Source organism: Rhinolophus ferrumequinum, chromosome 9, assembly GCF_004115265.2.
Source record: "Rhinolophus ferrumequinum isolate MPI-CBG mRhiFer1 chromosome 9, mRhiFer1_v1.p, whole genome shotgun sequence".
Lineage (NCBI taxonomy): Eukaryota > Metazoa > Chordata > Mammalia > Chiroptera > Rhinolophidae > Rhinolophus > Rhinolophus ferrumequinum.
In genome coordinates this window covers 31,239,585-31,251,957 of record NC_046292.1, presented here as the reverse complement: position 1 = coordinate 31,251,957, position 12,373 = coordinate 31,239,585, and the positions used below count along the sequence as shown (strand labels likewise).

General features: G+C 52.9%; 2 protein-coding genes across 10 annotated transcripts in view; one reads left to right on the top strand and one right to left on the bottom strand.

Annotated features, from left to right (window-relative positions):
• ERI3 (ERI1 exoribonuclease family member 3) overlaps window positions 1–2,531 on the top strand; it is a 122,623-nt gene extending 120,092 nt beyond the window's left edge. For 3 of the 7 annotated variants that reach the window (XM_033114273.1, XM_033114270.1, XM_033114275.1), the window contains exon 9: window positions 1,984–2,515. In XM_033114273.1, coding sequence (XP_032970164.1) covers window positions 1,984–2,066 — 83 coding nt within the window. In that variant the 3' untranslated portion in view covers window positions 2,067–2,515. Of the gene's footprint in view, window positions 1–1,983 lie in introns of all 7 variants that reach the window. The other 4 variants (XM_033114276.1, XM_033114277.1, XM_033114272.1 and 1 more) reach the window with 2 other exon arrangements.
• A 436-nt stretch (window positions 2,532–2,967) lies between these two features.
• Window positions 2,968–11,962, bottom strand: DMAP1 (DNA methyltransferase 1 associated protein 1). 3 transcript variants are annotated; one of them, XM_033114267.1, is made up of 11 exons: window positions 11,875–11,962; window positions 11,550–11,695; window positions 10,930–11,021; window positions 10,475–10,670; window positions 5,106–5,264; window positions 4,793–4,960; window positions 4,314–4,499; window positions 4,087–4,158; window positions 3,721–3,793; window positions 3,301–3,596; window positions 2,968–3,082 (listed from the first exon to the last, which is right to left on the bottom strand). In XM_033114267.1, the coding sequence occupies exons 2-11, from the start codon at window positions 11,652–11,654 to the stop codon at window positions 3,023–3,025; spliced, it is 1,407 nt and encodes a 468-aa protein (XP_032970158.1). In that variant the 5' UTR covers window positions 11,655–11,695; window positions 11,875–11,962; the 3' UTR covers window positions 2,968–3,022. The 3 variants fall into 3 exon arrangements, with proteins under 3 accessions (XP_032970158.1, XP_032970160.1, XP_032970159.1); XM_033114269.1 differs by having other exon boundaries at window positions 4,793–4,957; XM_033114268.1 differs by having other exon boundaries at window positions 11,550–11,943.
• Window positions 11,963–12,373: the final 411 nt, after the last annotated feature.

Here is a 12,373-nt window from a genome sequence, read left to right as displayed (position 1 = left end):
CGGCCATGGTCCCCAGAGTGCAAAAGACAGGAAGAATTGGAGGTACCCTGACAAGGCCAGACTTACTTAGGAAGAAAATCACCCTGTGAGAGTCCCTCTGACCGTGCCATCACAGCACCTGGGCCCTGTCAAACCCTCCGCATTCCGGGGTCCTTCCTGCCCCATTCCCACACCCACCCCTCCTGCACACCTCTTCTGCCCCATTCCCCTCCCTGTCAGCTGCCTTGCTCCTCCTGTCGCAGCCTCCTCCCTCCACCCTCTACCCCCACGGCACAGGCATACACACTAAGGGAGACAAATGATGGGGCCTCAGCTGAGCGGGGCGCGTGTCCGGCCCATAAACCACGGGGATGGGTCACGTCTAGAGTTGCCATGGCCGCCACTGCCCACCCATCTGTCTTCCCTCTGTTCTGCCTCAGACCAGACCTCATGACTTCTGAGTCCCTGGAGGAACAAGGTGTCCCAGTGTCTGGGTCCTGGGTCACCTCCATGCCCACATCCATTGTGGGTACGTTCATGTTGAGCTGTGAGATGGCCCTGGATGACTGGTCTGGCCTAAGCAGCGGCTGCAGAGCTGGTGTCTGGCTAATGATACAGGCCCTGGACTGCCCAGACGATGGCTGCTCCTGCAGCCCTGTTCTAGCTCTGGTGGGTCCCCTTTCCTACTCTAAGGTCCTGGCAAGGGCGAGCTGGGGAACTCAGTGAGAGGGGTTGGGCCTTGACAGCGGCAGAGGCCTCCCGACCCCACCTTGACCTTACTACTCCCCCCCCACACACCTGATTATGACATCGATGCACAATACTTTTGCCATTACAGCATCGATCCCATGAGGGCTAGTGGTGGCTGAGGGCCTGGTTATGGCCCAGGAGCATCTATGGGAGCGGGGAGAGGTGTGGGAGGAGAGGCAGGTGAAGGGATGGGGAGTTGTGGCTGCTCTAGGTAGTGGAACAGAAAGACCCAGTACTTGGGCCATTTCTGTCCTAGGCTGGATAGTGGGACAAGCTCTGGGCAGCTGTCCCTCCTGCTGGTGGTGATAGAACAAGTTCTGGCCCACATGCATGATTCTGAGACCCGAGTACCTGTTTCTGCGGCCACTAGGGTTCTAGGACAGTTTTGAGCATGGAGTTTCTCATGGGGGCCAGAACTAATGAACCTGCTATGACAGGGTCTGGCAGACAGACATATTTAACCTGAGATTTGGCCAGACGGGGCTAAAACCTGACCAGCATTAGCTTTGAGACTACTGGGGTGGGAGAGGCAGGGCTTGGGCTGAGGCATATCCAGCAGAAGACTGCTGGCCAGGGCATTCGGGGACCACAAACCTGGACCCTCTCCACTGGTCTGGGGCTGCACAGGAACAGGTACCCAGGCAGGTGGTGGTTTGAGCACGTAAGCCTGAGATACAGGACAGGTGTTTCCCAGGGCCCTGGCCCAAAAGTGCCAAGGTTTGTGCCTCATCACCAGTGATTATGGCCTGGGCCACATCTCCCACACACACGCAAGTGCCGGCAAAGTCACCCTGGCCATGGGCATGATGAATGGCTGCACAGTAATGAAATGGAGACATCAAGGCGGGTGGCGGGAAGACGGAGTGTGGCGGACGGGCCGTCCCCATGCGGCAGCAACAAGAAGGATCGCCCAGCGGCCGGGGGCCGTCAAGGGAGAAATTACACATTTACTCTGCCTTTTTCTTACTGCGACGGCGCCCATATATCACCGCTGGGGCCGGGGCGGGACACGCCGGCCAATTTCCAGCATGAATTATGGGACTGAAAACATTGAGACCAGGCTTCCCGCCGGGCCAGCATCAACCAGCCCAACCTGAAGCTGGAGATGCTGCCACCAGGGGATGGGACCCCCTGGTTTAGTCTGTGGCCCCCAAATCTGACCCTCCTTCCCAACCCCTCCCATGTAAAGAGCATCCATGGGCATGGAGGGGAAGGACCCGGGCCCATCTAAATGTCTTCTCTCCCTCTTTTTAGATGACTGCAAGAACATTGCCAACATCATGAAGACACTTGCGTATCGAGGCTTCATCTTCAAGCAGACATCAAAGCCATTCTGATTGGCCGAGGACGGGATGGGACAGGACAGGGTAGCTGCTTGGCCTAGCCCAGAACCCTCCTCTCCCTCACCAGAGAGGAAAAGGGAGAGTGGCACAGCTCTGAGTCCAGAGTGTCCCCCAGCCTGCCCTGTGGGCTTGCGCCCTAGGTAAGGGCTTGGCCACTTGGCCTCTCTGGAGCAGACACTTTGTGCCCCCCACCCCCACCCTTCAACCTCAGCCCAGTATTAGCCCCTCCCACTGTGGGCCTGGGCTAGGGGGACCCAGGTTCTCACCACCTCTTCCCTGGTACACAGGCTTCTGCTGGGGCCACGAAGCCCCCCTGTGCCCCCTCCCATCTGTAGTGCATGGTGTGCGGTGCCCCCAGGGCTCCAGGACAGATCAGGCCCCACCCTGTGTCTATCCCATCCCCGCTGTGAACGTGCCACTGAATAAAGTCGGGGAAATGAGGCCCTGTGTGTGTGTGCACGCGGGCGCATGCACGTGAACCAGGTATGCTGTGCCTGACACCGTCAGGAAGTGTAGGGCTTAGAGTATGTTCCAGGCTGCTCTCTGCGCAAGTCGACCAGGGCAGCTGGTGGGCATTGGAGCACCTGTGCTACCCTCCCTGCATATGCACAGGGCCGGGGGAACTAACTGTCTGAGCACGAGGCTGTTCGAACCTGCTGGTGTCTGAGGCCACTGCTGTGTGTGAACCATCTTGAGTGTAGAACCACGGGTGTTCCTAGGCACAGGTGCTTGGGCAGCACTGGCAGTGGTTAGTGGTCGGAGGGCTGCTACGGGCTCCCATGCAGGCAAGCCCCATGCCACCCCAATGAAGTGGGTGTGGTGACACCCACCCCCAACCATCCTCCCCCCAGCCAGAGGCATCAGAAGTGGTAGGAAGGAGAAGGAAGCAGCCCAGTGCAACTAAGCAGCTCTATTTACACAGCAGCAGCACCCACGCCCCATGTGGCCCCTCACGGCTTCTTGGCTTTCTTCACAGAAGAGGAGCTGGAGGCCGATTCCCGTCGCTTCCTCTGAGGAGACACAGAAGGTATTGCGGTCAATGGCCCCTGAGCCCTGGTTCAGGGAAGGTGATATGATACCCACGGGCCACCCAATCCCACCCTGTCTCAGAACCCATCAGAGTGACAATTTCCACTGCAGACACTAGAGGGAGCGGAGCCTGTACACGCATGTGCGCTGCTCACACGCAGGGCCAGTTCGTACACTCCCAGGCTGTCCAGGCTCTTACCGAGTTAGGCGTGAGAGGTGCGCCCACCACGTCAATGATGGTGTCCTTAGTGGAATCAGGGCCAAGACCGGGTTCAGGTACTGCTGACTCAGCACAGGCCGGGGCCGGGCCGGAAGCGGGCGTGGCCGGGCCTCCCAGCACGCCAGCCCGGGCCAGGGCCTCGTGACGGTGCCGCAGCATCTGTAGCTCGTACTCGCAGTTGGCACAGGCCTGCTTGAGCTCATAGAGCAGCACCAGGTCACTCCGCAGCTCGTTGAACATGTGCACCAGCTCCTCTGTGGGCGTGGGGCTCAGCTCTAAGGTGGGTGGGCAGAAGGCAGGGACAGCAGAGGTGTGATGGAAGAATTGCCCTCCCCCTGCCTTTATCCACAGCCTCGGGGGCAGGGGGTACATCCTGTGGGGCCCAGCCTCCACACTCACCCACACCCAGCTCCAGCAGCATCTGTTCCAGGGCCTTGATCTTCTTCTGTCCCACAGAGCTTGGCAGCTTCATCTGCAATGACCCAGCAGTTAAGACCTATCCCCCACAAGCAGCTTAGGATGAAGGGGACTAAAGGCAGTGGGGGACTGGAAGAGAAGTTAACCCCTGGAGACATCTCTGAGTCAGAAAAGGAAATAGCCAGCAAGTGGAATATAGTGAAGTTGTGACCTCAACCTGGCCCCATCCCCGAGGCCACCTCTAGCTGAGGCACATGACACAACCTCTCCTACAGCTCCAGGCCCGTGGCCCGCATTCAGGCCGCAGAGCACCTAGGGCCCAAAAACGTTGAAGGGTGACACACATACCCGTTGGCTTCGCAGCGTGACACCTGCAGACTTGAAGTCTGGAAACTTGATGCCTGCAGTCTCAGGAACGGCCTGGGGAGGAATTATGGAAACCGAGGTGTCACAGAGAGGGCCCAGTGTTAGTCCCAGCACCCTGCCAGCTCTGAGTGCTCTCAGAGCCCTCCACCAGGGGTCCGCTGTGCCAGGAAGCCCCTCCACCCTGAGCTGGGCTGACTTAGTCTCCACACCGGCTTCTCAGCCTCCTTTTTCTGGGGAAGCTTCTTCTTAGGGGCCTTGCGCTCAGTGCGCCGCTGCTCTGCAGTGGTGTCTGCCGCTGTTATCAGCTTCTGCAGGTCCTGACTGCGCTTCTCCCGCTCCTTCTTCCGCGCCTCAATCTTGCGCAGCTCCTGTAGCAGGTACTCCTCCTCGGCCACCTGGGAGAGAGATGCTAGGAAGTATGTAGACACACAGGAGCGAGGGTAGACAGGGAGCTGAAGGGACACTGGGTTGTCTGTGCGGGAATCTGAGAAGTAAGATCAGGAGGGAGACGAAGGGTTATGAAGAGCAGGGAAGGTGGCCAGTGAAAGGTAAGACGGGGGTGGGAGAAGAGAGGCACACAGGTACCAACCAGTGGGAAATAGGGGGTCCCAAGGGTCAGGGAGTTGAAGGCATGGAAGATGGAGGCACTGGGTTTGGGGGTACGGAAGCGTTTGCGAGACGGGCTGACCTGCTCTGGGGTCCGGTTGTAGAGACGCTCCAGCTGTTCCTTCCGCCGTCGCTCATGCCCAGCATCGAATACTGGTATCTTGAGGTCTGTGCCTGGCACGGCCCGCACATTGGCAAGCTTGGCACAGATGTGGTAGTACCGCTCCTTCAAATCCTCCACAGAACGCTTCTGAGGATAAGTCCACAGGGAGTGGGGGTGGGGGTGGGGGTGGGGCGGGGGGGAGATGAACACTCAGAGGCATGCGGAAGGGATGGCATGAAGGTAGTGGGCCTGTCGGGCCCGGGGGCCGGGCATATGCACACCACCAGCTCACCTTGAACTGCTGGTGGTCATACCGGTCATGGATAACCACAAAACGAAGGTCAAAGCGGCGGCTGAGGTCAAAGAGGTGGTCAGTTTCTGCCTTAGTCCAAGCATCATCGTGAAGATAGAGCTGGTACTCCTGCTCTGAATACACGGGCACCTGCACAGTCTACTGGCACAGAGGGACAGTGGGGGCATGTCATGTCATGTCCAGTGGGCTCCAGTGCCTTGTGACCCTCCTGTTTAATGCTAATCCCTGGGCTGGACAAAAGCAAATCTTCTGCCTGAGGCCCTGCACAGGGCAGTGTGGACGTGGTGTTTCCAGAGTGAGGAAAGAAACTGCTTGACTAGAGGCCCTGGCAGGCTCTAGGACTGCAGCCCGCCTCTGCATGCACTCTAGGAATACTTCCCATGCTTCAGCTCCAGAGCCCAGGTACCAGCACACGTGTTCCTGCCCCCACACTTAAGGTGAGGGGCCCACTTGTAAGTGCTTCTGTGGGTTCAAAGGTCAGCTTTGGAGTAGGGCAGATGGCTCAATACCGGAGAAAGGCCCAGGCTCCCCAGGTCTATGGAACACTTGTCTGAAGCACTTCTGCCACCCTGTGGTGACAGTGAGATTTGCAGCACCCACAGAGCTGGCCAAGATCACATACAGTGTTTCCCCAAAATGAAGACCTAGCTGCACAATCAGCTCTAATGCGTCTTTTGGAGCAAAAATTAATAGAAGACCCAGTTTTATATATTATATTTATTATTATAATATTATATTATATTATATTATATTATATTATATTACATTAATTATGTAAGACCGGGTCTTATAGTAAAATAAGACTCGGTCTTATATTAATTTTTGCTCCAAAAGACACATTACAGCTGATTGTCCGACTAGGTCTTCTTTTCGGGGAAACACGGTACATACACAGAGATACAGAAAAGGAGCCTGAATCCTTCTCCCAACATACGCTCCCCTGCCCATGCCCCTGCCTCCCCTCTCCCACACTCTGTCCCCCAGACCTCGCTCAGGGACAGACAGCACCACTACCAGCTAGGCCTGTCAGTCAGAGACCCCAGAAGAGTCAGTGATAGGCTGGACCAGGGCAGTTTCCTCTATCAAAGACCACAGTGGCTGAGCCTGCTCTCAAGACCCTTAATTCCAGCCGCCTCTTGGACATCTCCTACTGGAGAGCCCACATACACCTCAAACTTAATGTATTCAGGTGACAGGTGTTAATTAGACTTACTGTGGTCATTTTGCAATATGTACAAATATTGAATCATGTTATACACCTTAAATTAATAATGTGATGTCAATTATACCTCAATTAAAAAACAAACTTAGTGTGTTCAGTACTGAGCTTATTGCCCTTCCTGAGTTACGTCTCCTCCAGTCCAGATCTCAGTCGGTGTCTCCATCACCCCACCCAGGTGCCCAAGCCAGAAGCCAGGCATCTTTAATTCCCACCTTTACCCTTGACCCCTCCCTTTCCACAAATCGGTGGTTTTTATCTCTGGAACTTCTCTCTCCACTTCCACATCCCAGGCCAGACCACACCCCTGTTTGCCTGGAGCAGAGAAACCGCTTCCCAGGGTATCTCTGCCTCCATTTAACACCACCACCACCACCCCCCAAGCAATTTTCTGCAGCTAAGATGGGATCTCTCTGAACAGGCTACTTAAAGGACAGCCTACAAACCAGTGCTGTTTGCAAACTGTGATCATAGTGTATGGTAAGTATGGAAATTGAGAATAGCCTTTATGACAATTTTACAGCACTCACACTGCTGAACCTAATATGAAGAAACACAGACTTGTATTTTGTCTTGTAATTTTACTCTTTATCAATCTGATGGATCGGAAATTTTCTTTTTAAATGTCCTTCACCACAGATATTTGAGAAGCACTGTTCTAGAAAGTATATCCAATCATGTCAGCAAGCCAGGCCTCTTTTAAGCTCAAAGTCTCCCCACTACTCTAACAGTGCCTTCTAGATAATTCGCATAGTCCTCAAGAGCAAGGTTTGTCTGGTTCATTTCCTACCTTCAAGGTTCAACACGGGTATGGAACTCTATAGGTATCAATATATATTTACTGAATCAATCAATGAACACAGGTAAAAGACCTCTCTCTCTGCAGCCATTTTCCCTCATGGACTCTAAGTTCTAGCCAAATAACTAGCAGTTTCTGGAACATACCAGACTCTCCCCCTCATTTTCTTCTTGCCTGAAACGCCTTCCCCCTTCCACATTCCTTCTACCTAGATAACTGCTCATCCTCTTGTTCTCATTCAGGTATCATCTCCTCTGGGAAGTCTCTGGTTTCCCAGGCTTGGTTAAGTATCCCTCCTATGCATTTCAAATCCATTTAATTTTTTAAAAACTCAGGAACTGTGGAACCAGTCCTGCTCTCAAGGAGCTCACAGTCAAGTGAAGGAGCCATTCATTCATTCAACAAATATTTATCATGGGCCTGCCAGACCTACCGTGTTTCCCCGAAAATAAGACCTAGCTGGACAATCAGCTCTAATGCATCTTTTGGAGCAAAAATTAACATAAGACCCGGTCTTATTTTAATATAAGACAGGGTATAATGTAATATAGTATAATATAATTAATATGATATAATATATAATAATATAATACCGGGTCTTATATTAAATTTTGCTCCAAAAGACGCATTACAGCTGATTGCCTGGTTTGGTCTTATTTTTGGTGAAATGGTATGCTGGAGACATGGTGAGGTATAAGATGGACAGGAGCCTTACCTTCCCAGAGCTAAAAAAAACAATTTAATACAGTGTGGCGAGTTTGATGACAGATATGCCTCGGATACAATGAGTGACACCTAATCCAGCCTGGGGACAGGGTTGATCAGGGTAGAGATAAAGAAGGCCTGGTTCAGTCTTAAGGTCAGGCAGAAATAAACTGATGAGGAAAGATGGTGGAGAGAATCCTAGGCAGAGGGAGCAACACAAAGAGAAAGAGAGAAGCAGCCTAATGTGTGCGGGCTTGGCAGTTAGAGACCCGTGAGGGAAACAAGTAAAGGGCGAGAAAGGGGCCTTGTGTGCCCCGCTGAGGAGTCTGGAGGGTGACTGGAGGCAACGGTTACAGAGAGGAGAAATTGGTCATGACTCTTTTGCAAAGACCAGCCTGGCAGCAGTGAGGACAGATGGCTGACAGCCTGGGTGACCAGCTGGCAGGTTTTAGAAATGATACAGGTGAGAAGTGAAGAGGCCTGAACTAAAGGAGCATGAGTGGAAGGTAGAGAAAGGGTACAGATTTGAGTGCTTTAGATTAAAAACCATAGGACTTGGCGACTGAATGTGAGGGGTGAGGGAAGGTGACTCCTGTGTTTCTGGTTTGAGCAGGAGAGCAGCTAGGGAGCCATGGATTAAGATTGGGACTCCAGCAATGAGCAGTATTAGAGAGAAGACCATTACCTCACTTAACGCCAACTTCATTCTCCACCCATAGTCCCCATGGTCTTTCTAAAGCTGACATGTGATCCTGACACTCCTCAATCAGTCAGCGGCTGCCCAAAGACATCAGGGCAAAGCCCCAATTGCTGAGCCTGGGTGGCAGCTCTGCCTGACTTGGCCCCTGCTGACCTCAAGCCTCATCTCCCACCACATTCTACCCTGGGCTTTAGGCTTCATCAACAGTATCCCACACCTGTGACTGCTTTGCAATTTGTGCCTTTGCTCATGCTGTCACCTCTGCCTGAAAAACATCATTATACTCCTTTCCTAATAACATCTGGTGACATCCTCCAAGATTCAACTCAAGCTCTAACCTCCAGGAAGCTTCCATGACCTTCAAGTCCTCCCAATATAGCAGGTATCCTCACAGACTAACTGCCTGTGCCTCCCCCTCCTTCCTCCCCAACAATATGGAAAGTTTCTCAAGGGCAGCTATTGTGTCTGATTCATTTTTGTGTCCTTGATGTGTAGGCCTTGGCTTGGCATGGAACGGCATTTATTAAATGCAAAATGAACATTCTTTTGTCTTCACCTCAAATTGTCTCATGCAACCTTCCCTCCCATTGCCTCAAATGCCTCACCTCGTGGTTGTCGCTTCTCAATCTGACACCTCCAGCCTCTCCCTCCACTGGACCTGAGTGGCCTACGGATGGTGGTGAGGTGTAGAAAACCAGGTTTGGGGAACGGGGGAGAATGTTGGGTCACACCTGGATGTGCTGAGTCTGAGAAGCCTATGAGCCCTCTGTGGGAGGTCTTCCAGGTGCTGTTGGATATACGGCTGAGGGGAAAGAAGTCAGGACTTGGGAGTCCTGGGTTCAAGGCGCTAGTGCTTTCAGGCTCGAAGTCTAGGCTGCTCCAGGCTGCAGGGAATGTGAAACCATATTGTATAGTGGCTTAAACAGTGGCCTAGGAAATCCTAGCCCAGCCCAGCTCTGCCTTTCACTGGCCGGGTGAGTCTGGATAAGGCTCTGCTCCGTCTGAGCCTCAGTAATCTAGACCAGAGATAATTCAGCTTGGACTAGGGTACTGGCATAGAAGATGAAAAACAGGAAGACGTGATTTATTATGGAAGTCAAATCAGTAGGACTGTGATTATCCCTGAGCTCTAATGCAAATGTCATCTGAGAGAGGCCCTTCCTAACAACCCGGTCTAAACGAGGCCACCCCTCCACCTACAAGTTCACTCTTTATCTCATTTCATATCCCATTCATGTCCTGGTTTCACTGATGCTTCTTATCTGAAAGAATCCAATTTATTTGCTTCCATGTTTCTGATCTGTCTTCCCCTGCCTTCTTTGTCTCATCGTGGATTGAAATAATGTGAGAACTAAAAAAGAGGCTAAGTCAAGGATGACTCCCAAGTTTCTGGTTTAGGCAACTGCATGGATAGTGGTACCATTCACTGATCTGGGGAACAGGTTTGGGGGTAGGGAACAGAGGGAACCTGCTCGATCTGAAGCACTTGTGAGGCATTCAGGGAGGGGCATTAAGTAAATGACTGGATATGTGGGAACTGTTGCTTTGGACTGGAGATATTAAGTTGGGGCCAATGACATACAGAAGGGAAGAAAAGCTACAAGGTAAATGAAACACACTAATGAGAAAGTAGACTGAGAAGAGTAGAGCACCTAGGACACAACTCTAAGGAATAACCGTCTTTGAAGGGCCAAGAGAACCCACCAAACACGAGAGCAGGTCCAGGAAAAGGACAGGATCCCATGGGCAGAAAAGACCCAGAAAGTCCCACCCTACAGGTATTTGCCTCGAGGCCTGAGTAGGTAACCATGGCTGAAACAAAGGCTTGAGCGTGCCTCTCGAGCCAACCCTAGGAGACTGCAGAGCTCAGAGTGGCTCAGAGTGAGCGAGCAACCTTGGCCTGTGTCCACATGATGGTGGCTCACCTTATTGAATCTGGCAAAAGGGTAGTCTTTGCCCTCCTCAGCTGCCCGTCGCCAGTGGAAGAACATAGCACCATCCTTGCGGGCTGGGTTGGTGAATGGCATCCATTTCCAGGGCCGCACCTTCTTGGAACCCAACTTGGCCTTCACTGTGCGGTAGCCTTGACCAGTGTCACTGGGTAGCAGTGGGGGCGCATCCCTGGCAGCAAGGTTTAGGGAGGTGAGAGGTTAGAGTCAGAAGGCGAGAGAGCCTTTGAGCCCAGGTTGCTGCTGATCTACCCTAGAGCAAGAAAGTCAGGTTCTGGTGGGAGATCTGAGCTCCTCCCGCCTCCTACAAAGCAAGCAGGAGCACCAGCTGGGAAGGGGAGGCAGGAGAGAATTGGCAAAGAAAACGATAAGTTTGGGACTGCAGGTGGGTCAGAGACCAGCGCCGGGGGACTTGGGATTCTAATACTTGCTTCTTGTCAGAGTAAAGCAGTGCATAGACCTCCCGGTGCATGCCCTCAGGCCTCTTGAATGTCAGTGTCTCGGAGGACTTCTTGGACTTTTTCTGAGGAGGGAAACCACAGGAGAGCAACCACAGGCTAGGCTCCTTTCCCTGAAAATGCTTTGTCCCAGCTCAATCCCTGAACAAACCAATACTTACAGGTACAACAACACATACACACTATGACAAAGAACAAAGACACAGAACGACAGTATGAAGGTGCAGAAACCCACTCACAGGGGCACCCCTAGTCTGAGCAGGTCATTCCCCTCCCTACTCCCACCTCAGCTGGGAGTAGGGAGTGCCCCTGACCTGTCAAGAGTAGAAGATACTTTCCCACCATCTCTCAGAATATCACACCGACTTGGTAACCCCGGCCCAACACTCCACAAGTGTCACACTCTCTTGGTCCTCTCATCTCTCACCGTTTCCCATGGTTGTCCCAGAATAGGTTGACACATATTCTGTCCCGTTATGTCACACCTACCGCCCATCTCACTAGACATGGAGCACCCCATCATCTCTCTCCCGTTGTCACTCCTCCCCACCACTTCACTCCCGCTACCCAACGCTCTCCGGCGCCCCTGCTACCTTGTCCGGGTTGATAATGTCCTTCTTGCTGATGGTCCCGGAGGCTGCATCCCCCTCTGGACCCCCAAGTTCTAGAATGTCCCGCACATCCGCGCCCGTAGCCATCGCGCCTGATGGGGGTGCGCCCCGAGGTCAAGGGTCAGTGCCTGAGGAGGGACCAGGCTCAGATCAAGAGGCAGAGCCACTTCAGCCCAAGTGGGGGCGGGATGAAGAGGCGGGCCGCGAGGAAGAGGGTGGCCCAGGTCAGGTCAGGGTTCTGTCTGTGTCCCGCCGCTTGGGTCTCCCAAACGACCCCATCTGCCTCTAAGCCCCAGTGCCTCCGCACCTGGAATCCTCTGCAGCGGCTACCGCCGCTCCCCTATCCCAGCAAAGCCGCGGACAGAAACTTCCGGTTGTGCGCATCAGAAACGCGTCCGACAAGAACACTTCCGCTCTGTGCTTAGCGGAAATTGAGCTGTTGGACAAACTAGTGTGAAAGCTACCGACCGCGCGGAACCTGTCGCGTTCCTTGACTCCCACGAGCCCGTCGGTCTTCATGTGGTACCTGCTTTCTGGTGTTTTCTGTCTACGTTTCTCCGTTGTATTTTGGGCGGTGAAAAGAGAGCTCAGAGCTTTGTGACTTTGGAAGTCGCTTAATTTCTCTGAACCCGTTTCTTCATTTGTAAAATGGAAATTGTATTGGTACCTGCTTAAATGAAGTACCGATAAGGCATGTAACACATTCACAGCAGCCGTACATTTAATTTTTTTATTACATGATTTAATGGTATTAATTGCCCCTGTTCATTATGTATGTGTTAGGCATTGTGCTAAGCGTTGGAGAT

Bases quoted from the DNA above. Each gene is read 5' to 3' on its own strand.
- DMAP1 (XM_033114267.1), bottom strand. From the start codon at position 11,654: ATGGCTACGGGCGCGGATGTGCGGGACATTCTAGAACTTGGGGGTCCA. The intron at 10,671-10,929 runs GCAAGTATTAGA...CCTTGCTGCCAG, and splicing joins CTGCTTTACTCTGACAAGAA to GGATGCGCCCCCACTGCTAC. The intron at 3,794-4,086 runs GTATGTGTGTCA...GGGTCATTGCAG, and splicing joins TCACGCTGCGAAGCCAACGG to ATGAAGCTGCCAAGCTCTGT.